The sequence below is a fragment of the Akebia trifoliata genome, chromosome 14 (genome assembly GCF_017979445.1).
Source record: "Akebia trifoliata isolate Shusen 1 chromosome 14, ASM1797944v1, whole genome shotgun sequence".
Classification (NCBI taxonomy): Eukaryota; Viridiplantae; Streptophyta; class Magnoliopsida; order Ranunculales; family Lardizabalaceae; genus Akebia; species Akebia trifoliata.
The window spans coordinates 4,978,879-5,004,211 of record NC_141388.1 but is presented as its reverse complement, the minus strand read 5'-3'; the positions used below and the strand labels follow the sequence as shown (position 1 = coordinate 5,004,211).

The following is a 25,333-nucleotide window of genomic DNA, read 5'->3' as shown; positions in this document are numbered from 1 at the left end:
TCATTTTTTTTTATTAATACAATGTCTAAAGTACCTCTCTCAAGGATATTCCAACACTTTAAGACTTTTATTTTATGTATAATATAGTAAATCGATGATTACAAGTCCTTGCATGATCCCCATATTTAAAAAAAAAGGGTTATCCTTGATGATCAATCTCCAATTTGATTCTAGATGTCTACTCATGATTGGTATCTTCGTACTATGTGGCGAACAAACACAGGGGTCAAGTTGCCAGGTTAGCTCGCAGGGGTGTAGGGGGAAGCGTCCCGTGCTACAGGTGTGGGGGCAACACCCCCGGGCCAAAATATAATGGACGATTTTCCATTATAGGTCTTTGTCAATTTTACCCTCGGGAGTGATGTATATATATATATGTATGGGTAGTCTTCAATGGCAAACTTTTTGGCAAAACATTTTTCAAAACATGAGTTAGAAGTTTTGGAATAGGCTGATTTTTGGTGAGGATGATCTCTACGGTGAGGAGATCATCCTTACCAAAAATCAGCCCATTCCAAAACTTCTAACCCATGTTTACAAGTTGAAAAATCGTGGACCGTCCATTTTTTGTAAACTATTTTTGATGGAGTTAGAAGTTTTGGAATGGGCTGATTTTTGGTGAGGATGATCTCTACGGTGAGGAGATCATCCTCACCAAAAATCAGCCCATTCCAAAATCTGTAACCCATGTTTTGAAAAATGTTTTGCCAAAAAGTTTGCCATTGAACGGGACCCTCTATATATATATATATATATATAGGGTGGCGTTCAAGGGCCAACTTTTTAGCAAACTTTTTGGCAAAACATTTTTCAAAACATGGGTTAGAGGTTTTGGAATGGGCTGATTTTTGGTGAGGATGATCTCTACGGTGAAGAGATCATCCTCACCAAAAATCAGCCCATTCCAAAACTTCTAACCCATGTTTACAAGTTGAAAAATCGTGGACCGTCCATTTTTTATAAACTGTTTTTGATGGGGTTAGAAGTTTGGGAATGGGCTGATTTTTGGTGATGATGATCTCCTCACCGTAGAGATCATCCTCACCAAAAATCAGCCTATTCCAAAATCTCTAACCCATATTTTGAAAAATGTTTTGCCAAAAAGTTGGCCCTTGAACGCCCCCCATATATATATATATATATATATATATATATATATATATAGATAGGGAAATTCTCAGCAACAAACATTTTGGCAAAACATTTTTCAAAACATGGGTTACAGGTTTTGGAATGGGTTGATTTTTGGTGAAGATGATCTTTACGGTGAGGAGATCATCATCACCAAAAATCAGCCCATTCCAAAACTTCTAACCCCATCAAAAATGGTTTACAAAAAGTGGACGATCCACGATTTTTCATCTTGTAAACTGGGGCTAGAAGTTTTGGAATGGGCTGATTTTTGGTGAGGATGATCTCCTCACCGTAGAGATCATCCTCACCAAAAATCAGCCCATTCCAAGACCTCTAACCCATGTTTTGAAAAATGTTTGTCAAAATGTTTATTGCTGAACAGGACTCATATATATATATAGAAGGTCTCGTTCAACACCCTACACTTTACCCTACGCTTTACCAAACCTGTTTTGTCCTACGTGGTTAGAAGTTTTGGAATAGGCTGACTTTTGGTGAGGATGATCTCTATGGTGAGGAGATCATCCTCACCAAAAATCAGCCCATTCCAAAACTTCTAATCCCATAAAAAATTGTTTACAAAAAATAGATGGTGCACAATTTTTCAACTTGAAAACATAGGGTTAGAAATTTCGGAATGGGCTGATTTTTGGTGAGGAGGATCTTCTAACCATAGAGATCATCCTCACAAAAAATCAGTCTATTCCAAAACTTCTAACCCATGTAGGACAAAACACGTTTAGTAAAGCGTAGGGTGTTGAACATTTCCTATATGTATATATATATAATTAATTAATTAATTATTTATTTATTTATTCGTGTTGCACTTACGAAAAGAAACCCTAGCTGCATTGTTAGAGAGATACAGGAGGTAGAGAGGAAGATTGTAATTTTGTTTTTCGATTGATTAATATAGTGAAACTACCGCATTCACCCGTGGACGTAGGTTAATTCTGATCGAACCATGTATATCTTGTGTATTGTGTGATTGTTTTTGTGTTCTTTTTCTTTTTAAACTTCAATCTATGGTTTTGCTCTAACAACAACACGTCCATCAAATGGATGGTTCACATTAATTCATTTATAAATATAATTTGATGGAACCCATCATATGGTGAGTCCTATTTGTCTCCATATGTGAATAGCACTTATGGGTATCTTAACTACCAATGAATTTAAATAAAAAAATTAGTAAATATGGGATCAAAATTCCATATGAATATTTTGAAGGTTTCAAATTCAAGCCTACGCAGATTAAGTTGCAGTTGTTCTTTTTAGTTTGATTTTGAGGACAAACTTCTAATGAATTTGTTGCTTGGCTTGGTTCGGATTTGAACACATTTTTTTTTAATGATTTCGTGTTTCGACCTTGCTCTAAAAATTGGTCGAGATCAAGATGACTCGGGTAAATGATCTCAACTTGGGAGGCAATCCCTCCAGATATCATAGTGAGCCATAGTGACTTGTTTGAGATACAAATCATCACAGCGGAGAGTTTACAAGAGGAATCGAGTGACTTTGATCTTACAGACACGTAAATCGCTCATCACATTGACTTGTTTGAGATTCAAGTCATCTTGGTTTAGATTTTGAAAATCTTGGGTTGGGTTTAATATTTTGCATATAAATTTAATTAATTTCCAAAATTTTAAATATTTATAAATTCTATAAATAAGATTTGTGATTGAACATCTATTAACACAAAAAATTGTGATATTATCTCCATATAAATATTTATTTGTAAATTTTGTTTCAATAGGTTTGAAACAAGTTGGATGGTCTGGTTGCCACCCAACATTCTTCTCATGGTCATTGTTTTAGGATTCGTTTGAAATCTCTCAGATAACTATATAATTCTCAAGTAACTTGATTATCAGAGTGTTTTCTTAAACATTACCGATTGATCAAGAACTCTAGCATCATTTTTAAAAAAGAGGATCAGAGAATAAATAGTGTGTGATAAACAAAATTAATGACCCACGATGTCTTAGGAGCTCTAACACCATCTTCGAAAGGAGGATCAGAGAAAACTTAGATAGTTGATGTGAATCATCCATTACACTAACTTATCTCGCTATTGATCTTGAAAATCATACTTGAGGTCCATTTTGTTAGAAAAGTCAGGTACGGCAATGGTTGGCAATATGGCCACGTTGGGTTGCCTTGAAAACAAAATAACCTCCGTTACATATTCATTTCTTCGAGGGTCATGTTGAGGTCTATGAGATAGAATTGTTGTTTATTTTTATATATTTTTTTGATCTTATCTAGACTTTCTGGTAAACGTGTTAGGTAGGCTTGGTCAACACTATTCCCTCCTCCCACTCAACCATCAAAGGGTTTACCATTTACCTTTACTGTTCTCAGACATTGGCACTTAGTATTATTTTTCTTCCACTTTTAACTTGTTTATTGTGTATCTATTAAATAATAAAATTTTCTAATTTGGGAACTAAACAACTACAATAAATGAAACCTAAGGTCCCAAAGGAGAGAGATCTAAAAAGATCATCCATCCTTAATAGGACTGAAATTAAGTCTGTTGAAAGATTCAAAATAATTTTCAACTCTAGATGAAAATCCAATAATGAAATGGATATTAATTATGACTAATGAGGGATCTCCATCACATTGTAATTCAGAGAAAATATTGGAAGGTGGTTTGGAGATTGTAATGGTTATATTGGGCTCCTAGGTTTGAATTGGGTATATAAAAACTATAGGCAAATTTATCAAAACATGCATAAAAAATTGAATAATTCCAAAAACGAAGTACTTTTGAACTTATTTTTGAAATTAGTACAAAAAGTGATTTTTAGAATTTTAGTATTGAAAATACCCATTTTTTTTTTTATAAAAGAAAGTTTAGTATCAATTAGATCTTTTTGACACTATAAAAAAATAAATTTGGATCTCATGTTAAAAGGATATTTTCGACATTATACAAAAATAAATTTTGATTTCATGTAAAAATGAATATGTTAACATTAAGTATTTTTTTTTTTTTTTTATAAAAAAAAAAAAGGTTATTTGTCAATGAGATCTTTTTAACACTGTACAAAAATAGATTTTGATGTTACGTCAAAAATATTTTTTATTTTTTAAAAGACTTAATGTCAATAAGATCATTTTAAAATGAGATCAGAATTTATTTTTTTACAATGTCAAAATGATCATATTGACAAAAAATATTAAAAAAAAAAAAAATTCAATATCAATAAGATCCTTTTGACATGAAATCAAAATTTATTTGTGTAACATTGAACTTTAAAAAAAGAAAAAAATATATTTTTAATATTAATATTCTAAAAATATTATTCACATGGGCCAATTAGTAAGGAAGAGCGTATCTCTATTCCAATTCATTTTAAAATTTAATAAAAAGAGATAGTATTTCTTATGAGCAATTTTTTTAACAATTTCACAAAAGCTGGCATCCACATTCATTTGAACTTAATGACTTGTGAACTCTGCTCAATGTGAAACCTTGAGACCCAATATCTTGACTTTTCGAACAACGCTATATAAACCCACACCAGTAATCTCTACCCTCCCCCAATCTCTCTTCTTTCAAACTTTTTTTCTTCTTCTTCTTCTTCAAGGGCTTTGAATTGTTTGTCTTTCTTTCTATTTTTTGTTAGAAACAAAGACTCTTATTAAGCTTCAATTTTACCTGAAGAAGTCACAGAAATGGAAAATGAATCCCCAAAAAAGGGAAAAGTTGATCTCCCCCCAAAGAGGGGACAAATCAAAGCTAAAATCATTGGGGACTTAGTGAAATCAATCATCACAGTAGTCTCAAAGGCAAGGGAAGGGATGGGAAGATGGAGGGAGGAAGGCGGTAGCAGCAATGGAAGCTCGGCATCATCGAGTGCACTTCCAAGTAATTATACCTCAGAAGGAAATTCTGATACGTAATTGGGATTAAAAATAAGGTGATCATTAACAATTTCCTATTGTTGATCTCACAATTTATTGGGGAATCTATGCTGGTTTAGTATTGTTGGATGGATTCTTGGATACTTTTATATAGTTTTCTGTTTGGGTGGTTCTGTTGTTTATGTCAGTGTTGGAGAGGAGAAGCATATTGGGAGGAGATGGGGATGTTGGGTTGGGGGTATCTTCTCATGTATTTATCTTTATTTGGTGTCAGGGTCTTCCCCTTGTATCTGAAATAAATGGGTTCATTTGTTTCTCTACTTTTAGTGGGTACTGAGGGGATCTAATAGATTGTTGATGGACGGTTTGTAAATCTTATGTAGATTTGATTAATAGATATAACTGTAAGGACCTTCTGTTGCTCTACTTTTAGTGGGTACTGAGGGGATCCAATAGATTGTCGATGGTTTGTAAATCTTGTGTTGATTTGTTATATAGATATAATTATAAGTATCTTCTGTTCCTCTACTTTTAGTGTGTATTGTGGGGGATCCAATTGATTGTTAATGGTTTATAAATCTTAATTGTTTATGTTGCGTTCAAGATTTCTCCTTTCTCCTTCTTTAGTGTATGAGAGAGAGAGAGATTGAGATTGATGGATTGATTGAAGTTTGATAATTTTGGCTTCTATTAGTAGTTATTGATGGGCGGATTGGGGGATTTGGGTTGGGCCAGGCTTAGTAATGGTATGTAATTTATGGGGCCATATTAGCTGGAATAAAAGAGCAGAATGGAATCTATGGGTCTCTTAACTTTCTCCTCCCTACCCTTATTTATGAACTTTGAGGTTTTTTTTTTTTTTTTTTTTTTTTTAATTCTCTGTACTATACTTTTAGTGAACTAGTGTTTTATGAGCAAATTATTTGAAAAATCTGTTATCTTTTTCAGATTTTTGTAATCGAGTGGGTCTATTTGAATTACGATTTAAGTAGGTCCCACAATTTATTTGAGACAAGACCACTTGAAAACTTATTTTTTTCATTGAAGAGAATAATTTCATGTATTTAATTATCAAAAATATATTTTGGATGAATGAAAAATCGACTTCAAACAATCCCTACTAGCCATGATTTATTACATATGGTTTGTAGAACTATTGAGTTACAAACTATTGAGTTTATTAGTGAAATTTTTTAGTCTCACATCGAATAGGAATAAGAAATTTGTTTAGTTCTTATATAGAACTTTTCATATCACTTAAGTGAATATGAGAGAAAGAGAGAGACTTAGATAAGTCCACGCATATGCACAAGGGGCTCATGGGCTCAAGAAGGATTTGAACCTTTGGTCCAAAAAATTCTTAATGCATGTGCACCTAGGAGATAATTGTTCATGAGTATCAAGTTGCGAGAACAAAATTGTCTTAAGTTTATTTTGTTCAATTCTCGGGTATCTACCGGATAACAAAAATGTGTCAGGAAGTGACCTAGGAGACAATTGTTCATGGGCATCAAGTTGCGAGAACAAAATTGTCTTAAGTTTATTTTGTTCAATTCTCGGATATCTACCAAATGACAAAAATGTGTCAGGAAGTGAGGGGCACACCTCTTGATTTTCATGGGTGCATATTCGTCCAGTGAGGACACCTCCTTTGGTTTTGAGTTGTCACCTTGTCTCTTAGCGTTTGATTCGTTAAACATGTAAATTGTAGTGCTGCCTCTGCATGTGTGATCGTTGTATCTTAGGAAGCAATTATTCATTGATCCGTGAGCATCAAATTGCGAGAATAAAATTGTCTTGAGGACATTGTGTTCAACACAAGCCTCGGTCAAATTTCATTTTGTTCAATTCTCGAATGTCTACCGGATAACACAAATGTGTTGTGAAGTCGGTTAATCACATTTTTATCCATTGTGATATAGTTGTGCATGCTTTGTTGGATCTTATTTCATTTTTGATATTCCAATTCTTCAGTTTGTTTGCAGTTGTTTGCCTTTTTCGATCCTCCCAATTTCCGTGAGTTGGCAATGTGCTGGGCCTTTCAAGTAAGAGAAGGGGAGGTACTTTTCATATTTTGTGCAAGTTGTTTGCGGAGTGTAAAGCTGTCTTCAAGAACTTTCTTTTTCAAACATGACTTAATTTGTAAGACCAAGGCCAAAACTTATTGTTGGTGCTAATAAAGGTCATCTCGAACGTTATAATCACCCTTTTTTTACTAATTAAACAATCTTATTATACTTTTCCAAAAGAAAAAAAAATACTAATGTCTGATGAAGATAAAGATTGTTGATCATAGCTCATGGTCTTGAAATAGTAAGGTTTCTACCGCATTTCTGTCTTTCATGAATTTTAAAACACTAAAAAAATCAAATTCTATTAAGAAAAAGTTTTTGAGAGGGTTTCATTGTTTTTGAAGGATTGAGGAAATACAATTGCTTTATGTTGGAATTAATTAGATAAAAGAGTTTGTGTTTCATGAATTTAAACAAAGAGAGATGATAATGTTGGTGGTAGTGGTTGCTTGCCTACCAATGAAAGAAGGAAATAAAGAAAATTAAAATTAAGGGCTTTTGCTTGATTGACCATTTATGCTGTATTCCATTTACTAAGCACAATGATTCTTGTGGTCACATGGAAACCTTTTTTCTCCTTTTTTTATTTTAATTTTTATTTTTATTTTATACATCACTTTCTAGACTTCCTTTGAATCAGTCCAAGTTTAAAAGTGTGAGATTTGAGTGCTATTGCAAATGATATCTAAAGAGAGCTTCTACAACCACATCAAAGTTTACTTTGAGTGCCTTAAGATGCATGTGAATTATATATTGAGATATTTCCTAAAATGTGTGCAAATTTATAGCAAAATTTCGATTTTGGTATACTATTCATTTTAATTCTCAAAACACGTTTTTCCTATGAATTCATCACTTTGATAATCAACAAATTCGTTGACAAATTACCAACGAGATTGCTGATATGGTAAAGTCATTAGTATTTTATTAGCGAATTTGTTGATTATAAAAATGACGAATTCACTAAATCATGTTTTGAGAATTAAAACGAACAATGTACCGAACTTGAAAGTTCGTCATGATCACCGCACAAAATGGAGATTCTCCCTTCTATATTTGTGGCATAGAATTAGGGCACTTTTAGTAAAAGTTGGTGTGGAAATAGAAGGTCTCTGCCTTAATTGTGCTGAACTTTCAACATTCAACAAGTCCACCGACCATCTAAGCTTATTGATAAAAGAAGATAAGAATGAACCGGGACACATTACATAAAATCAAGAAAGCGATACATTAAAGAAAATAATACAAAACATAATAAGATTTATATACATATGGTGCGCCACTATCTACACCCAAGGGTGTGATAAGCACGATTCACACGTGCAAAGTGTTGAAATCCTAATTATTTTTCTGTTTGGTTTCACTCTCCATTTATGATGTATTTTTAGTGAAAATAATTATCTGAAGTACGATTTGTTGTTCAAACAATTACACCTCCGCCCCCCCCCCCCCCCCCTCTATTTGAATGTAGGTACACCATAAATGTAATTAAGTAAATAGCAAATGTGACCATTCAATGTATCGATATTTCAATAAATATAGATAATTCGGAATTGGATATATAATTATTTTAATAAATATTAAAAATTATAGTCTGTGTTAGGTCATAAGATGCATCTTTCTTAAGGTGCATGAGACATACTGTATCATTGTTAGTGTATTTCATCACAAATAGAAGATTGTGATGGACGATGATATATTTTGAATATATCAATTAGGATTATTCTAGACATTTTGTATTGGGTTAGTTTTCATATATCTTGGTTGATGTAATGCTTTTGAATACTCTATTGGGGTTTATGTAATATGGAAGTGGATCCTCTATAGCACACTTTCAATGATTAAAAGAGTTTTATCAGTGATGCAATTAAATCTCAAAATTAAAAATATTGGGAGTTTAGTAGCCGTTCATTTGTAAAGACATGGATCTGAAGAAAAAAACTATTTAAAAAAAATCATATCTAAATCATGATTACTATAGGACTGAAGTGTTATTTTTTTTCTAGTATGACGCTCGCTTATCGACTGAAAGTGTGCTATATAGAGGATCCGCTTCCTATGTAATATTCATTCAAGAAATCTCAATAAAATTCTTCTTCTTTAGTTTGTTAAGTAAAATTTTCAAAATATTCGATCATCTTTATAAAACACACCTTTTTAGAATTTCATTTTTTAAAGGATGTGTCTCAAATACTTCTGACGACGACATACCAACACTTAAGAGTTCATATTTTAAGTATGCAATATAAATTATGCAATGATTAGAAATTTTATATGGATAATTATTATTATTATTTTGACAATGGAGGTTTCGGACCCTTAGACCCAACTAACAGGGTGAAACAATTAGCCTATTAGAACATCATATCTAATCCAAATCCATCAGATACATGTGATACCCTACAAATCACACATACTAGGTAAATAGAGATACATCCCTCTAAGTGACCAACAAGTGGGCTTGAATTCAAGACCTCTCCTTTTTTCGGAGGGATGTCTTGACCACTGTGCTTAATGTGTGTTGATTTAGATGAATACTAATTTGGATGCCATATTTCAAAAGAATCGTATTGGAGTGACATCAAGTTTGTGCCTCATATCTCAATTTCCCAACTTTGAAGTATGTAGAAATCATAAATGCATTTTCACTCGTATCTTGATGAAAAACATTATAGTTCCTACTTCTTATACACTTCCACATTAAGAAAGTGAGAGATGAGGTACAATTTTGAAGTCACTTCAGCATTATTCATTTTGAAAAGAACTTTCCCCAACCATCTGTCACCAACTGGATTTCAAATATACATCCATCACAACAAATGAAAGGTTTCCATCAATCCATCACTAAATATAAAATTGATGGAACCCATCAAACAGTGAATCCAATTTGTCTTGTATATTTAACAGTGCTCATGAGTATCTTAACTATTTATCAAATTGTTTAAATAACAAAATTATTAAATGTGAGGTCAAAATTCCAACTGTTAAGTTTGAAATTCAAGCTTATGTGGGTTCCGTTAAAGTAGTTGTCTTCAAGGCCATGGTCATCCTTATTATTATTATTATTTAATTACAAGTAGTTTAGGGCGGGACCCACTCCCGTATTATTGAAATCTTCCTGTGACTGTTATATGATGTAATCCTGTAGGTAACGAACCGACTAGTTACACACAACTCATTACCAATTGCACTCCATTACTTAAAAATCTCCATTTGCACTTCATTTGGATGATTACACTCCAAAAATAATTAAAAAATATTGAACTTTTTTTTTTCTTTTCTTCTTTACACTTGTCCATAGAAATTATTATTAGTTCAATAATTTTTGCAATGAATACTTGATTGTTTCTAAATCACATTTACAAAATTGCACGTTTCGAAATCATTTTGCAAGAAAAATTTTGATTCTAAAGAGAACACGAAAAAAATCAATTACAAGAAAAATAGAGCACGAGTAGGCATCACAAGCAAGGTAAAGTGCCAACAGAGAATAGAAAGAGGCAAGAAGATAAATATGTTTTAAACCCAAAAGTTAAGTATTGAAGTGCAATCAATAGGTTAAAAAGTGGTTATAAAAAATAAATAAATAAATAAAAAATACGATTGGTGTGCAACTAGTCGGTCCTTTTAGGTAAACTTCTATGTCAATTAAGAGAAGTATTAACCCCTTTGGAATCAAACCATAAATGATTCTAACGAGAACACGAGCAAAATCAATTACGAAAATAATAGAGCACGAGTAGGCATCACAAGCAAAATAAAGTGCGAACACAGAATAAAAAGCCGTAGGAAGATAAATAAGCTTAAAACCCAAAAGTTAAGTATTAGTGCAATCAATAAGTTAAAAAGCGGTTATAAGAAATCTAAAAATAAATAGGATTGGTGTGCAACTAGTTGGTCCCTTTAGGTAAACTTCTATGTCAATTAAGAGAAGTATTAACCCCTTTGGAATCGAACCATAAATGAAATCATCTCTAAAAAATGTGTGTATATATATAAATCGAATTTTTTTAGTTAAACTTCTATGTCAATTAAGAGAAGTAATAACCCCATTGGATTCAAACCATAAATGAAATCATCTCTAAAAATGTGTGTATATATAAATCAAAATTTTTTTTTAAATTGAGACATCATAATCGAATCCTTAGTTTTTGGAATCAAGTTGTTTGACAATGAGATCAAATCTTAAAATATATAAATTTCAATGGAACACGTTATAATAGTGAACTCTTATTCAAAGATTCCATAATAAGGCAATTTAATTACTATGTAGAAGCTACATCACCTTTGGCGTTCTGTAACCATCTCCAACTTGTCTTGCAGCAGTGGTGTCGCTTGACTAGCTAGATCTGCACGGCACCATGACTTTCCTCTCTCAGTTCACACAAATGTGGGGGACCAAAATCTTCAGGTCCTATGGTAATACGTGTCGTTGGGTCCACTCCTCCCACCTATGTCAGGACCGAATCTTGTCAAATATCGATCCATTACATGGTCTTCTCGGTCAATAGGCCCATCCCTTTTTCCAGCCTATGTCGGGAAGAATCGTAGTAAACATCAATCAATCACTGTTATGTTTGTGCTTTGTGTTCTATCGGTGGTATCTTATCCATAGAATGGATTATACACCAAGAGCATCTCCGAGTTCTAGTTTGGGATGACTTTGATCTCAATTTCCTAAATTTTTTGAGTCGTGGTCGAGTGATCCCAAGATTGTACCTCATATCATGCATCCTGATGCACACCCTGACGTAAAAGTGTGTAATAACTCAAAATACTTTTGACTTGTATCTCAATGAAAAGCAATTATGGTTCTGTACCCACTTTCACGTCAGGATATGCCACATTAGCTACAATCTTGAGGTCACTTCAGCATTAGTCAATTTTTCTTCTTTATAATCAATAACAACTTTGTGTGGATTATATATATATATATATATATAAGTCCCTTTCAGCAACAAACATTTTGGCAAAACATTTTTCAAAACATGGGTTATAGGTTTTGGAATGGGCTGATTTTTGGTGAGGATGATCTCTACGGTGAGGAGATCATCCTCATCAAAAATCAGCCCATTCCAAAACTTCTAGCCCCATGTTAACAGGTTGAAAAATTGTGAACCGTCCATTTTTTGTAAACCATTTTTGATGGGTTAGAAGTTTTGGAATGGGCTGATTTTTGGTGATGATGATCTATTCCCTGTAGAGATCATCCTCACCAAAATCAGCCCATTCCAAAACCTGTAACCCATATTTTCAAAAATGTTTTGCCAAAATGTTTGTCAAAATGTTTGTTGCTGAACATTTCCCATATATATATACCCATATATATATATATATATAGGGTCCCGTTCGGCACCCTAAGTTTTACCACACACTTTAACAAATGCGTTTTGTCCTACATGGGTTAGAAGTTTCGGAATGGGCTGATTTTTGGTGAGGATGATCTTTATGGTGAGGAGATCATCCTCACCAAAAATCAGTTCATTCCAAAACTTCTAACCCCATAAAAAATGATTTACAAAAAATGGACGGTCCACGATTTTTCAACTTGTAAACATGGGGCTAAACATTTCGGAATGGGCTGATTTTTGGGGAGGATGATCTTCTAATCATAGAGATCATCCTCACCAAAAATCAGCCCATTCCAAAACTTCTAACCCATGTAGGACAAAAAACGTTTGTTAAAATGTGTGGTAAAACTTAGGGTGCTGAACATTTCCCATATATATATATATATATATGGGTCCCTTTCAGCAACAAACATTTTGGCAAACATTTTGGCAAAACATTTTTCAAAACATGGGTTAGAGGTTTTGGATTGGGCTGATTTTTGGTGAGGATGATCTCTATGGTGAGGAGATCATCCTCATCAAAAATCAGCCCATTCCAAAACTTCTAGCCCCATGTTTACAAGTTGAAAAATTGTGGACCGTCCATTTTTTGTAAATCATTTTTGATGGGTTAGAGGTTTTGGAATGGGCTGATTTTTGGTGATGATGATCTCCTCACCGTAGAGATCATCCTCACCAAAAATCAGCCCATTCCAAAACCTCTAACCCTTATTTTGAAAAATGTTTTGCCAAAATGTTTGTCAAAATGTTTGTTGCTGAACATTTCCCTATATATATATATATGGGTCACGTTCCTAAGACTCATATTGAGACTCACATTGCGACATACCGTTTTGTCTTATATGGCAAAAAATGTTTAGAATGAGCTGATTTTTTGTGAGGATGATCTCTGTGATGAGGGGATCATCCTGGCAAAAAATCATCCCATTCCAAAACTTGTAACCCCATCAAAATTGATTTACAAAAATTGGACGGTCTATAATTTTTCAACAAAAATTGGACGGTCTAGAAGTTTCATAATGAGCTGATTTTTTTCCAGGATGATCTCCTCACCACAGAGATCATCCTCACAAAAAATCAGCCCATTCCAAACATTTTTTCCCATATAAGACAAAACACGTTGTCTATATGTGTGTTGAAATGGTTGTCATTTGAACCTGACCCTATCTATATATATATATATATATATATATATATATATATATATATATTCATTCATAATAAAGTCATTTTAGAGTTTTTAGATTTTGGAGTTTTAATGAGACTTAGAAAAAGTGAGATTGTAAGCCCTTTTTCCATTGAAATAGCGAAAGAATCTTGTCATCACTTGTGAACGTAAAAAAATTAAAAAAAACATTGTTGAATCACATGAATTTTGTGTCGTGCTTTTAAATTTTTTTTTTTTTATATAATTGCTTATCTTTATTTATTGTGCTCAATTTTCTACGATTCAAAAACAAACACAAACCTCTAAAACTCCACAGTTTAGTCAGAACTGAGGCATGTAATAGAACTATAGAAGTTCCTTTACCCCCACAACTTTTGATGATACACAACTCAAACCTCGAGATTTTTTTTTCCTAGTTAGACAAGCAAAGAAATTGGGTTCTAAAGAAGCTAATTAATCAGATTGAAAGTAGATGTGAACACACTTTTAATAATAAAAGATGAAACAAAATAGAGGAACATGATTTGCTCCCCAAGTCATGATTTCGAATCTCTATATGCCCCTTTACAAAAAAGATGACTATTTATCTGTTGTACACATGCTGGGTGGGATGGAATGTGCGGCCTGTCAAAACAAAAAAATAAAAATCTCAAATATACAGGATAAGACGTCGATGATAATGATGATTATTTGATAGGTAAAAAGATAGTTTTAAAATACGTTACACAATATTATGTAATTAACATCCAAATTTGATTTGAAAAATGATTTTCTAAGTATTATTTGTGAGTATTGTCTTTGATGTGATCGACCATTACAATGTCATTTTATTACCTATATTTTGAGAACCATGATAATCTGACTACCCCACGTGGTAAACTCAATCGACTCTCCTGGCGTGATAAGTTTGGGAACCGTAGATCTATGTGTTTCAGGATACAAAATTGCACTTCCCCATAAAATAGTGCATCCCGAGGGAATTGTATACCCCAAGGCCCAAAGATCTACAGTCCCAAAATTATCACATCAAGAGAGTCGGATAAGCGTGCCACGTGGGGTAGTTAGATTATCACAACTCATATTTTGATACACATTCGTATGCAATTTTCGAGCCTTGTCAAAAGAGAAGAATATTTTGATTACACTAAAGAAAAAAAAATTCAAATTAGGCCAAGTGGACTAAAGGACCATTGGGTTAAATAGACCAAAGCACCATTTCGAACCTAGATAGAGATCCTCATTTGGGTCATGTGGACTGCCATATTGGCCCAAATGACAACGTAGCCGTCTAGTGTGACGGTTTAGAACTTTTGACTAGGTTCCTATATAACCTTGGTAGTGTTAATGGTCTATTAGATTTAAAAAGAGTCCAACAACTCCCATTAAGTTAGTAAGGATTTTGCCCTCACAAGAGTCCTTAGGCTCACCTTGTGGCATCTGAAAACATGACCAGATGATTCAGGGTTGTAGAGGACCAAATTCTTTGACCTTTAAAAAAAAAAGTATATATTTTGCCTTTGAATTTCAATTTTAAGTTTGAGAATTATGTGGAAGTTCGATAGCCGTCAATTTGTAAAACCTTGGATCAAACTCAAAAGCATTGAAGAATCTTAGAAGGCTCTGGTATTGGATTGTTAATGCGATAATTCATTAGAGCAAAACAACCTTTAGTAAGACGTAAAATCTTACAAAGTTAATAAGGAAAATGTTACTCATTTAAAAAAAGAAATAACAAAAAAAATATATATGAACTTTTTTAGCCATGCCCACGTAGACAGTTCAGAATTAGATGTAGAGTCTGAATTTTGCAATATCAGCATCCTTCTAGGCAAGGAAACCTCGTCTTTGCAGGGTGTGAATTCTGGGGTGGCACATCTGATTTGTAATGGACAAATATAGTAGGGTTTAAGAAAGTATACAATCTACACTGCCGGTTTGGACACAGGTTTCAACATTGAGTTGACCTGACAGTGCACAGATAATCATAGATTTATTTCCTCGAGATATAAGTTAGAAAATCAACGATTCTCTGTGCACTGGCAGGCCAACTCAGTCTCCAAAGGAAGCAGTAAAACAGAGAGACTCTCTGGAGAGTGGAGAGGCGCTTATGCACTTTATTCAAATTTCAAACAGAGTGAAGTGGGAAGGCCCTTGTGGCCCTCCAACCTTTTCTTTCCCAATTAAACATACAAACTAAAACCCTCTTCTAAGCTTCACTCATAAAACCCTAACAGAGAGAGAGAGAGAGACTTTAAATACATCCTACATTTCCTCTGTAATTCCCCCAAAAATTTCTAAATGGAGGAAGAATCTCCAATGGTGATAGAGGAGGTGAAGGGGGTTACAACCCATGGTGGGCTGTACGTGCAATACAACGTACTAGGCAACTCATTCGAGGTCTCCTCCAAATACGTCCCTCCCATCCAACCCGTCGGCCGTGGGGCTTACGGCATCGTTTGGTAATTTTAATTCTTTATCTTTATCTGTTCTTCAATCTCAATTCTTTGCTTCATTGTATAACTTTGATAGAACAATCACTAGGATCCCAATGTAAAAATTGATTTGATCTTCCTAACCATCACCACCGAAAAATTCGATTACTTAGGTGGTAATGTAGGATCATCAATGGTTACAGATCTAGGTCTTTAGCTTTTTTATTTTGATTTTGATGGAATGATGGTTACATAATTCGGAGCTATTTAGTGAGTTAAGTAGCTGAATTATATTATTTCTTGATTAGTTCATCAAGCAAGATGCGTCCAATTGAGAACAAAATTAGCTCAAAACAATTAACTTTGTTTTTTTCCCCATTTATATATTTGTCTACTCTTTATGATTTGAGGTGGTTATGATGTTCTATTACAGTTGTGCGAAAAATTCTGAGACAAATGAAGAAGTTGCAATCAAGAAAATTGGTAACGCCTTTGACAATAGGATCGATGCAAAGAGGACACTTCGCGAGATCAAACTCCTTTGCCATATGGATCATGAAAATGTACACTTAATAGAAATATAAAATGTATTTGTGTTGTGAGTTGATATGCTACAGATCATGGATGAACTTACACATTGGGGTATTGTACTACTACAGGTTATCAAAATTAAGGATATTATACGGCCACCGAAAAAGGAAAACTTTGACGATGTATATATCGTGTATGAGTTGATGGATACTGATTTGCATCAAGTAATACGATCTACCCAGACATTGACCGACGATCACTGTCAGGTAAATTAGCTAACTTACGAGATGAATGACCCAATTTTATGCTCTTGCATTAGTTGCTATTTCAAGTGAGAAATCTTAAAGAAATGAGATTTTCAATGGTTGAATGAGTCAGATTGTCTAAAATCATGAACAACACTTTTTAGGTTAGGGAAAGAAAATCCAACTATGCTTTTTCTTGTAAATTTCCAATTTTATCTTTCTTAATTTTTTTTACTCATCTATCTGAGATTGATTTCCCAATCAATTGCACCATATATTTTTCATTGACAATGAAAAGTAATTCTTTCTATTCGCTGTTGGTAGTATTTTCTGTATCAGTTATTGCGAGGGCTGAAGTACATACACTCTGCAAATGTTTTGCATCGAGATCTGAAACCAAGCAACTTACTTCTTGACTCGAACTGTGACCTCAAGATTTGCGACTTTGGGCTTGCAAGAACCACCTCAGAGACGGATTTCATGACAGAGTACGTTGTGACACGTTGGTACAGAGCCCCCGAACTGCTTCTCAACTGTTCGGAATATACTACCGCCATTGATATTTGGTCGGTTGGTTGCATTTTCATGGAGATTATCAAACGGGAGCCGCTTTTTCCTGGTAAAGACTACGTTCAACAGTTGAGACTTATAACCGAGGTTTTGATCCATCCATCCATACTCTTTTAAACATGTTTGAGAACAGGAAAAATCTATAGAATCAGGCATTATTTAGACTAATTTTCATATATAAATGGAACATCAGGGCATGTGGTGCTAGTGTAGAGGGTTTGCGAACCACCATATGGTGGACCCAATATTCCATTTATTGATGATAGTTAGCATAGACAAGTACTCAGCTTGTAGATTTTCCTGTTGTGAATATTAAGCTCCTAATTGCTGAAACTTATTATTATTGTTGTCCAAAACAGCTATTAGGATCGCCAGAAGACTTGGACCTTGGGTTCCTCAGGAGTGATAATGCTCGAAAGTATGTTAAGCAGCTTCCACAAGTACCAAAGCAACCATTCGGTCATCAGTTTCCGAATGTTTCCCCCATAGCCATCGATCTTGCTGAGAGAATGCTTGTTTTTGATCCATGCAAACGGATAACAGGTATATCTCTTAATAATAATGCAATTTTTTTATACTGTTGGTTTTTTACAATTAGTCGACCTTCTTTCTGACAAATATACATTCTTTGCATGAGTGTGTGAAGTTGATGAAGCTTTGAGTCACCCATATTTATTGAGTCTTCATGAGATCAATGAGGAACCCACTTGCCCGTCTCCCTTCAACTTTGATTTTGAGCAGACATCTCTAAGTGAAGAAGAAATAAAGGAGCTTATATGGAGGGAGACTCTGAAATTCAACCCAGATAAGATGTAGTCCATGATTCCGATGTGCTCCTTGCTTTGCTTCTGTCGTTCAATTTTTCTGAAGACCCGATTGATATCTTGTTTTGGTTAAAATGTGAGTGTATAGTCTGTAGTGGATTTTTGTACAAGCAGAGTGGATTTGGGAGATTGGTTCTCCTCTTAGTAGTCATGTGAGGTTGTACTGAGTGGGTAAAGTGTCTAAACACCACTTCTATGTTGGTATAATATTTGGGCAGTTGTTGGGTTCAGTCCCTTTGTGAATCCAAAGGCCTGTTGGAGGAGTAACATTAAGTTCTCTGAGCGGCCTCGCACTTTTTCTCTGTACATTCTGGACATGATTACAAGAATCAGAGAGATTGTCACTGTTTGCAGATTGCTACTTCTATGTGCAATTAGTTAGTATCGTTGTCTTGTAGTGACTTGTTAAGGAGCTAAAGAAATGCTTGATGAATGGCCATCCATCCATATCTGGATACAAAAACTAGATAGTAGTACATAGAGCAATGGACACAATACTTGATCATTGTCGTTATGGTCTAGATAACTGTTAATGATATAATATAGTTCTCGGAAATTAACAGTCAATGGAAAAACATCTGCTAATTTATACAGACAGTCAAGAGCCGACTGACCCATAACCATGCTCTCACACTCACCTCTAATATCAATGGATAGAGAAACCCTTCTGTCAAAACTCACATTTTTATCCACTTATTACTACCTCATACAGTCATCAAAAGATGAATTTGAGAACCCAGACATATCTTCAGCTGAATTGGTGACAAGAGTTAATAGGATCAATGAGTCAGAACTAACACAGGCAAGGAGGCCATCAAGGACTGTCGTATGCATGCAGCATGAGTATATAATATAGCCACCACTAACAATGTGCTCAAAATGATGCTCCAATGCCTTATTCGTGGATCTGAAGTGATGTTCTTGATAGGCTTGCTTCCAGTTCGTTTAATTCATCCATGTCTAGTTCGTCATCCTCATCATCAAGCAGCAATTCTTCAGCTTCAGAAACTGCTGATGTCGAGGTACTTGGCCCCTCTGCAGCAGTGTAGGTCTTGACCTGAAGAGTTGATTCAATTAAAATGTGAACATAACTATGGGTGGGAATGCAAGAGTAACTTCGTAAATGTTAACAAATTTTATTGCAAGTAATATTGCAAATTTAGAAGTTTCAGGCATCCCCATCGACAGCTTGTCTCAAATATTACAAATGATGCTTAGCTTGCAAAAGAAAAATTAAAACATGATACCAACATAATGGATGGGATACCCATACCAGTATCAATGTCAGGAAATGTGAAATTACATGCTTGATTCCCATTCTAGTGTCTTTACGCTCATTTATGTCCATATCAATTGATTTTTTTCATTGTTGTTCAAGCCCAAACAACCCCAAAATAAGGACCCTAAAGCCCTAAATTGACTCTCGTAAAAGCCTCAAACCCTTAAATTTATCAATCCACATCAAACTTTCTTGTCCAGCCTCATTGTTAACTCAATCCAAAGCTCAAACTAGGGGCAGATTTGGTTCGATTGATGGGATAAGGTTGAATGTAGGGTTTTGATCTGAGGTACGTGGTTTTACGAAAGCAGACTTTACCAACTTACGATGCTAGCACCTTCTAGATCATAGTGACTTCCACAAGGAGACTATAACAGAAGATGCAGCTCTGGACAGTGTGGAATGAAGGAAGAAGATTCGTTTAGCTGACCCCAAATCTAAGTCTCTAATGTATCAGATATAACTCCACAATAACTTAACAGCGAAGTCACAATGGCTGTGGGGAAAAGTAGATCTATATGTTACATAAAGAATGACTCAGTGGTGCTGTATTCTTGTAAGTTGTATCAAGCTGACAAGTTTTAATCATTTCAGGAAATCAGGAAATCAAAGAAACCTGCTGGCTGAAAAAGTTTTTTCCAGTAATATTATAAGGTATGCGATTTGGTACACTTCCTAGACGCTCTCTGCAATGCCAAACTGCTTGCCAAGTCATCAGCTAAGTAAGATGGCTGTATAGACAACTTTGGTGTTCAAGAACCCTCTTAAAAATTGTAATGTAAGGCACATATGGATGTTATTAACCCATAAACACTACTAGATACTAGAATATAATAAGGTAAAGGTGTATTTCTATTTTTTTTATTTTATAAATACACGATTTTATTCGTAAAAAGTAAAGCTACCAAGCACTCAAGCATCACGTAATAGATCCCACTTGAACAAGAAATCCTCAAAATAATACTCCCCTAAATTCTTAAAGATCCTGCTCCAAGAGAAGATTAACCTCAGCATGGCCATGAGAACCTAACACCTCTAATTAGAAGAAACGTGCAAGGTGAAGGTTCTAAAGCAGAAGACCAAAATGAAAGTGAATCGAGGTAGTGAGAGTGTGTATGAACACATTAAAATTATGGAAGACAAATTTAAACGAAGTTGAATGGAGGAATAATATGTGTTCAACCGGCCCCAATTTTTTAGGACAAGACTTAGTTGCTGCTGCTGTTGTTGATGATGATTTCAAACACACACCCACAATACATACAGAACACGAATAATGAAACCTTTAAGTTATGGATCCTAGGATATCGGCATTCCCCAAAAGTGCAAGAAAATAATATGGAGCTCAGTTTTTCACATGAAAATGTTTCCATCCAAATATAAGAATATATTTCATTTTCACATATATCAGCATTGAAGCAAATCTCTTTTGAGTGTCAGTGCAGTGCACACCATTTCAATATTTGAACTCTGAAGCATATTAATAAGCCTATTAAATCATGTTACTTTATCCACCTTGAAATTCAGAAACATAAATTGGTTTGTCAGATTACCTTCTGCTCAGTCTCATTAGGTACTTCTTCTCTTTGGTACTTTTCATATGCCTCAGCATCATCCACAAACAAGCTAGCATCGGACAGAAACAGCTCACGACCACTGCCATGGATGGAAAGCTTTTTTCCTTTAGTAAGTAATTGAAAGCTAAACTTAACCAATAATGTGTTAAGTAAGACAAGAATGAAGTATGATAAATATGATAACAAAATACCTCATGCGGTCATTTTTAGCCCTGTCCGCTCGCAACGCAGCAAGGCCAGCTTCTGCTTCTTCCATCCTTTTCTTCTTCCATTGCATGAACAATTCTGGAGTCATTGGGGTTGAAGTTGCTACTTTTGAACGCTAAGGAAACAAAAAGCAATACATCTAGTTGTAAGAACTAATATAGTACAAATCTAGATAAAAAATATACATATTTAATAAGCTAAGACCATAGACATAGAAGAACATGGGATGTAATAACAATATTCCTACTGCGATATGAAAGCCATGGAAAATAAAGAAGTAAATTCAATGATCACCTGATTCTCAATATCTTCCTCAATAGATATTTTTTCTGTCTCTTCCTCTAATAAAGCCTTCATCTGGGATTTTAACATGTATCCTGGAGGAAGAGCATGTCTGTAGTGGCATTCTTTACCACCATTTGGGCAAACCCAAAACCAACCATATTGTTTCTTCTCCACTGCTTCCAGAAAGTATTTGCAAACCTGCTCATATATCCAGAATCAGTCATGAATAAGGTCAGTGTTTTCTCCAAAAGAGCCAATGCTGCAAAAGGAATCACAGGTTCTACAAAACACAAGAACCCCTAAATTCCAGAACTATTTCCACATGAAGCATGTTCCACAGTGAAATGGTGCTTATGATCAATCTAGATCAACCAAATTTTTTAGTATGCAACATAGCAATAAATTTAGATAGGCTGTTGGATATCACAAAAGTCTGCATGCCAACAGCAAAACTCAAACACAAATCATCAAGGGTCCAGAAGTCAAAAAAGATACCCAAAAAAAAAAAAAAAGTCGCAAAAATAATTATAATTATAATTTTACAAGCCTGTCCCATCTAGATATAAACCAGTGACTCCAGCATCAAGTTAGCACATCAATACATATTCGTTCACGTTCTTAAGCAAAACCAACCATAGAACCATCCCCAAAATATGAATAGGCACTAACCACTGAACATCACAGACATCATGTACTACTGAGAGTTGCCATTGCTTGCAGCTAGCAAGGCATTTCTGAAACCACTGGTCAATGAAGAATCCAATGGATGTTCAACCCCTATTGCATTAACGTCATATAATTTGCAAAGCTTTTCAAGGGTCTCATCATCATTATCATCTACACCTTAATCCAAATATATATATTTTTTTTGATAGGCACGCCTTAATCCAAATATTGCGGTCAGCAACATGAATCCCATTTATTCATTCCACTAATCAATAGCAGTATCTTTGGTCAAGAGACCAGCTAAAAGAATGCAGACAACCTCGTAGATGTACAATAGTAATCTAATTAAAGGCAAGAAGGGAGTCTTGATCCAACTCCAAAATCAAACCAAAACATAGTAAACTCTACTAACAGTTTTGGAGTAAACTGCCAATTTTCTAGCTCAATTTGTTTATGTGGCAATTGTTATCTTATGATGTATCTAAATATCTAACAACCAGACTCGTTCAAATAAAACACAAAATAAATAAATAATCCAAGAAAATATGTGTTTTTAAACTTTCTAACTTCCTAATTCATAGGAGGCCAGCTTACCGCACATTTTGTTTGCATTGGTAGGCCAGAAATGCGGATTGAACAAACAAATAAAAAACAAGTGAATAAATAAACTGATAAAAAAAAAGTGAATAAATAAAATAATGTATCTTCATTTATAACCAATTTTATGAGTAAAATACTTTATTTAAAGAAGAAAAAGGCGCAAAAATTACAAAGAAGACGTGTGTTTGAGATTCTCAGCCTTCCATAAACATATGTCAAGGAAACTACAAACTACACTAACATTCGGCAGATGAGATAGAGGACAAAAAACATACAATCTCAGTAGGTTTATTCTGGTTATACTCTGCCTTCTTCGATTCTATGACCTTCTCCAGCATCTCTTGATCCCAATCCTCCATAGTTTCTTAACAAAACAGAATTAAAAAAACACCAGACAGACCACACATACATCAAAATCACATCAAAACAACAAAAACCCATTAAATGGGCAACAAATAAAGTGCAAACATAATCACCTTCATCGCGCTTATCGCTATAGATATCGATCTTTTCGCCCTTCCTCTGAACATTCAAATCGTGTGAGAATTTGCACTTAAAACCCTTGGTACATTGCCCCGCTTTGAAAAATTCGCATAATATCGACTTGGGATCAACACCTGAGCACCCATCCCAATATCGACATTATACATAGAAATTCAAAGACAAAATAACACAAATGATCAAACAAAGACCCAAATTTTATTACAGTAATCGACAAACTTACCAACTGGAACTTTGGGTTGACTAACAGCTATCTTGAACAAATCATTCAACTCCTTCTCTCTTGCCTTCTCTTCCTCCTTCTTTTTCTGTTAATCGAATAAATTTACAGTTTTTATGGTTACAAACTCACAATTACACTAAGCACGAAAAAGGGTTTGTTTGAAAGATTATTAAAAGAAAAAAACTGACCTTGGCGGCGATCTTGGAGGAGTCAGGCTTTGGTTGTACGGATTGGTGGAGACTCTGAACGTATTTCTGGACATTTTTGCTCTTATTCTTGTTTTTTAGTCCGAAGGTCTTATCTTCGACTACCTTCTGCTTCTTCGCTACATCGGATTTCGATTGTTGCTTTGGAGGCATCTTCGATCAGCATCAAAAGAAAACCAACAACAGCTTTACCTTTGGCTTCAGCTATAACAGCTTTCTCTTCTTGTTGTTTGTTCTTCTGGATCTCTGTGAAACCAAACAGAGGAGATTGATCGACCAGTGTTTGTTTCAGAGAAATTTTTTTTCCTTATAATCTCGAAAAGGGGTTAGGGTTTTTCGTTGGTTCTTCTTCATAGAGATTAAGAATTAAGACCTCCTCCATCTTCTTCGGAGATGGAGATGATTTATTAAGGTGTGGACTGGAGAATTCGAGTTTTATATTTTGTGGAAAATCGCCGAAATAATCCCTCGCAATATCAGAATTTACGTCTATGTCCATGTTAGTCAAAAGGGCATTTCGTTTGATTCGGATTATGGATAAGAAATTTTTCATAATCAAGAATCAAAATCATGAAGAATTGGAAATAGTTCTCAAACAGTTTCTCTTGATTCTCACCGACTACTCGTTTATAACGATCTTGAAATACATTTTATAATAATAATAATATAATAATTAATTAATTAATTAAAAACAATAGTAATAATAATAATGATAGGGACTTGATATATTCCCTAGATCCAACTTGAATTTTTATATGTCCCTCCATAACAATGTGGTTACGTAAATAGTATCACATGAAAGAGTATTGGATAGGGTGTGACGCTCATCAATTAATTTTGATGAACAAAGTCCAATGGACCATGGTCAACTCAATAGAGTTAGATATAATCTACTCCTAAAAAAAAATAATAATAATAAAATAAATAATAATAATAATAATAGCTTTTTAATACAAATAAAAAATTATCATAATTTTTTTTTTGATAATATTAAGCTTAATGTATAATTCACTTGAAAACTAATAGAAAGTAATCTAATATCCATTTTTTTTCAATTCTTTTCAAGCATTCAGGGTAAAATTGTCGTTTTAATGTATAACATATCAATCCATGTTGGGTGTTGTATAAATTAACTACCACTGCAACTCCAACACATTACTCTTTCCTTTACCCATTTGCTCCCAACTACCAATATGGGTAATGGAGTCCGAAAATTTCCAACTTCAATGCATTACCCATCCCTCACCAATTTTTTAGATCCAGACATTTTCGATATCAAAAAAAGGTATTCCCACTTGATTACCTATCTTTTTTGGAGGAAAAAAATTCAGGTATTTATGTTGAAAAAAAGTTAATTTCAGAAAGTTTTAAATCTGAATTGAATAAAAAAATTTATTAAACAATTCTAGGATAGTACTTATGGGTAACACATCGTTACCCATAATTGCTACCCACAATACCTAAAAGACTGATTTATGGATATAAGTGCTACGTTGGAGATGCTCTAAAAACTACATTGCTAAGCTTGCTGGAACTGTATGCTCAATCGAATCCAATCACGCATAGACGAATCAGCAGATAAC

General features: G+C 34.3%; 3 protein-coding genes across 4 annotated transcripts; 2 read left to right on the top strand and 1 right to left on the bottom strand.

The window, feature by feature from the left end:
* Positions 1-4,583: 4,583 nt before the first annotated feature.
* Positions 4,584-5,616, top strand: LOC147385724 (uncharacterized). Its single transcript, XM_086423799.1, has one exon. The coding sequence runs from the start codon at positions 4,825-4,827 to the stop codon at positions 5,050-5,052; it is 228 nt and encodes a 75-aa protein (XP_086279925.1). The 5' UTR covers positions 4,584-4,824; the 3' UTR covers positions 5,053-5,616.
* A 10,123-nt stretch (positions 5,617-15,739) lies between these two features.
* LOC147385723 (mitogen-activated protein kinase homolog NTF6-like) lies at positions 15,740-18,545 on the top strand. Of its 2 annotated transcripts, none has more exons than XM_086422915.1 (6): positions 15,740-16,063; positions 16,470-16,599; positions 16,696-16,833; positions 17,248-17,469; positions 17,742-17,925; positions 18,029-18,545. In XM_086422915.1, exons 1-6 carry the CDS (start codon positions 15,903-15,905, stop codon positions 18,196-18,198), a joined length of 1,005 nt encoding a protein of 334 aa, XP_086279041.1. In that variant the 5' UTR covers positions 15,740-15,902; the 3' UTR covers positions 18,199-18,545. The 2 variants fall into 2 exon arrangements, with proteins under 2 accessions (XP_086279041.1, XP_086279040.1); XM_086422914.1 differs by having other exon boundaries at positions 17,137-17,469.
* A 135-nt stretch (positions 18,546-18,680) lies between these two features.
* On the bottom strand, positions 18,681-24,166 carry LOC147385722 (zinc finger CCCH domain-containing protein 11-like). The gene is made up of 8 exons (XM_086422916.1): positions 23,733-24,166; positions 23,545-23,629; positions 23,297-23,437; positions 23,096-23,184; positions 21,564-21,752; positions 21,254-21,384; positions 21,039-21,141; positions 18,681-19,263 (listed from the first exon to the last, which is right to left on the bottom strand). Exons 1-8 carry the CDS (start codon positions 23,901-23,903, stop codon positions 19,102-19,104), a joined length of 1,071 nt encoding a protein of 356 aa, XP_086279042.1. The 5' UTR covers positions 23,904-24,166; the 3' UTR covers positions 18,681-19,101.
* Positions 24,167-25,333: the final 1,167 nt, after the last annotated feature.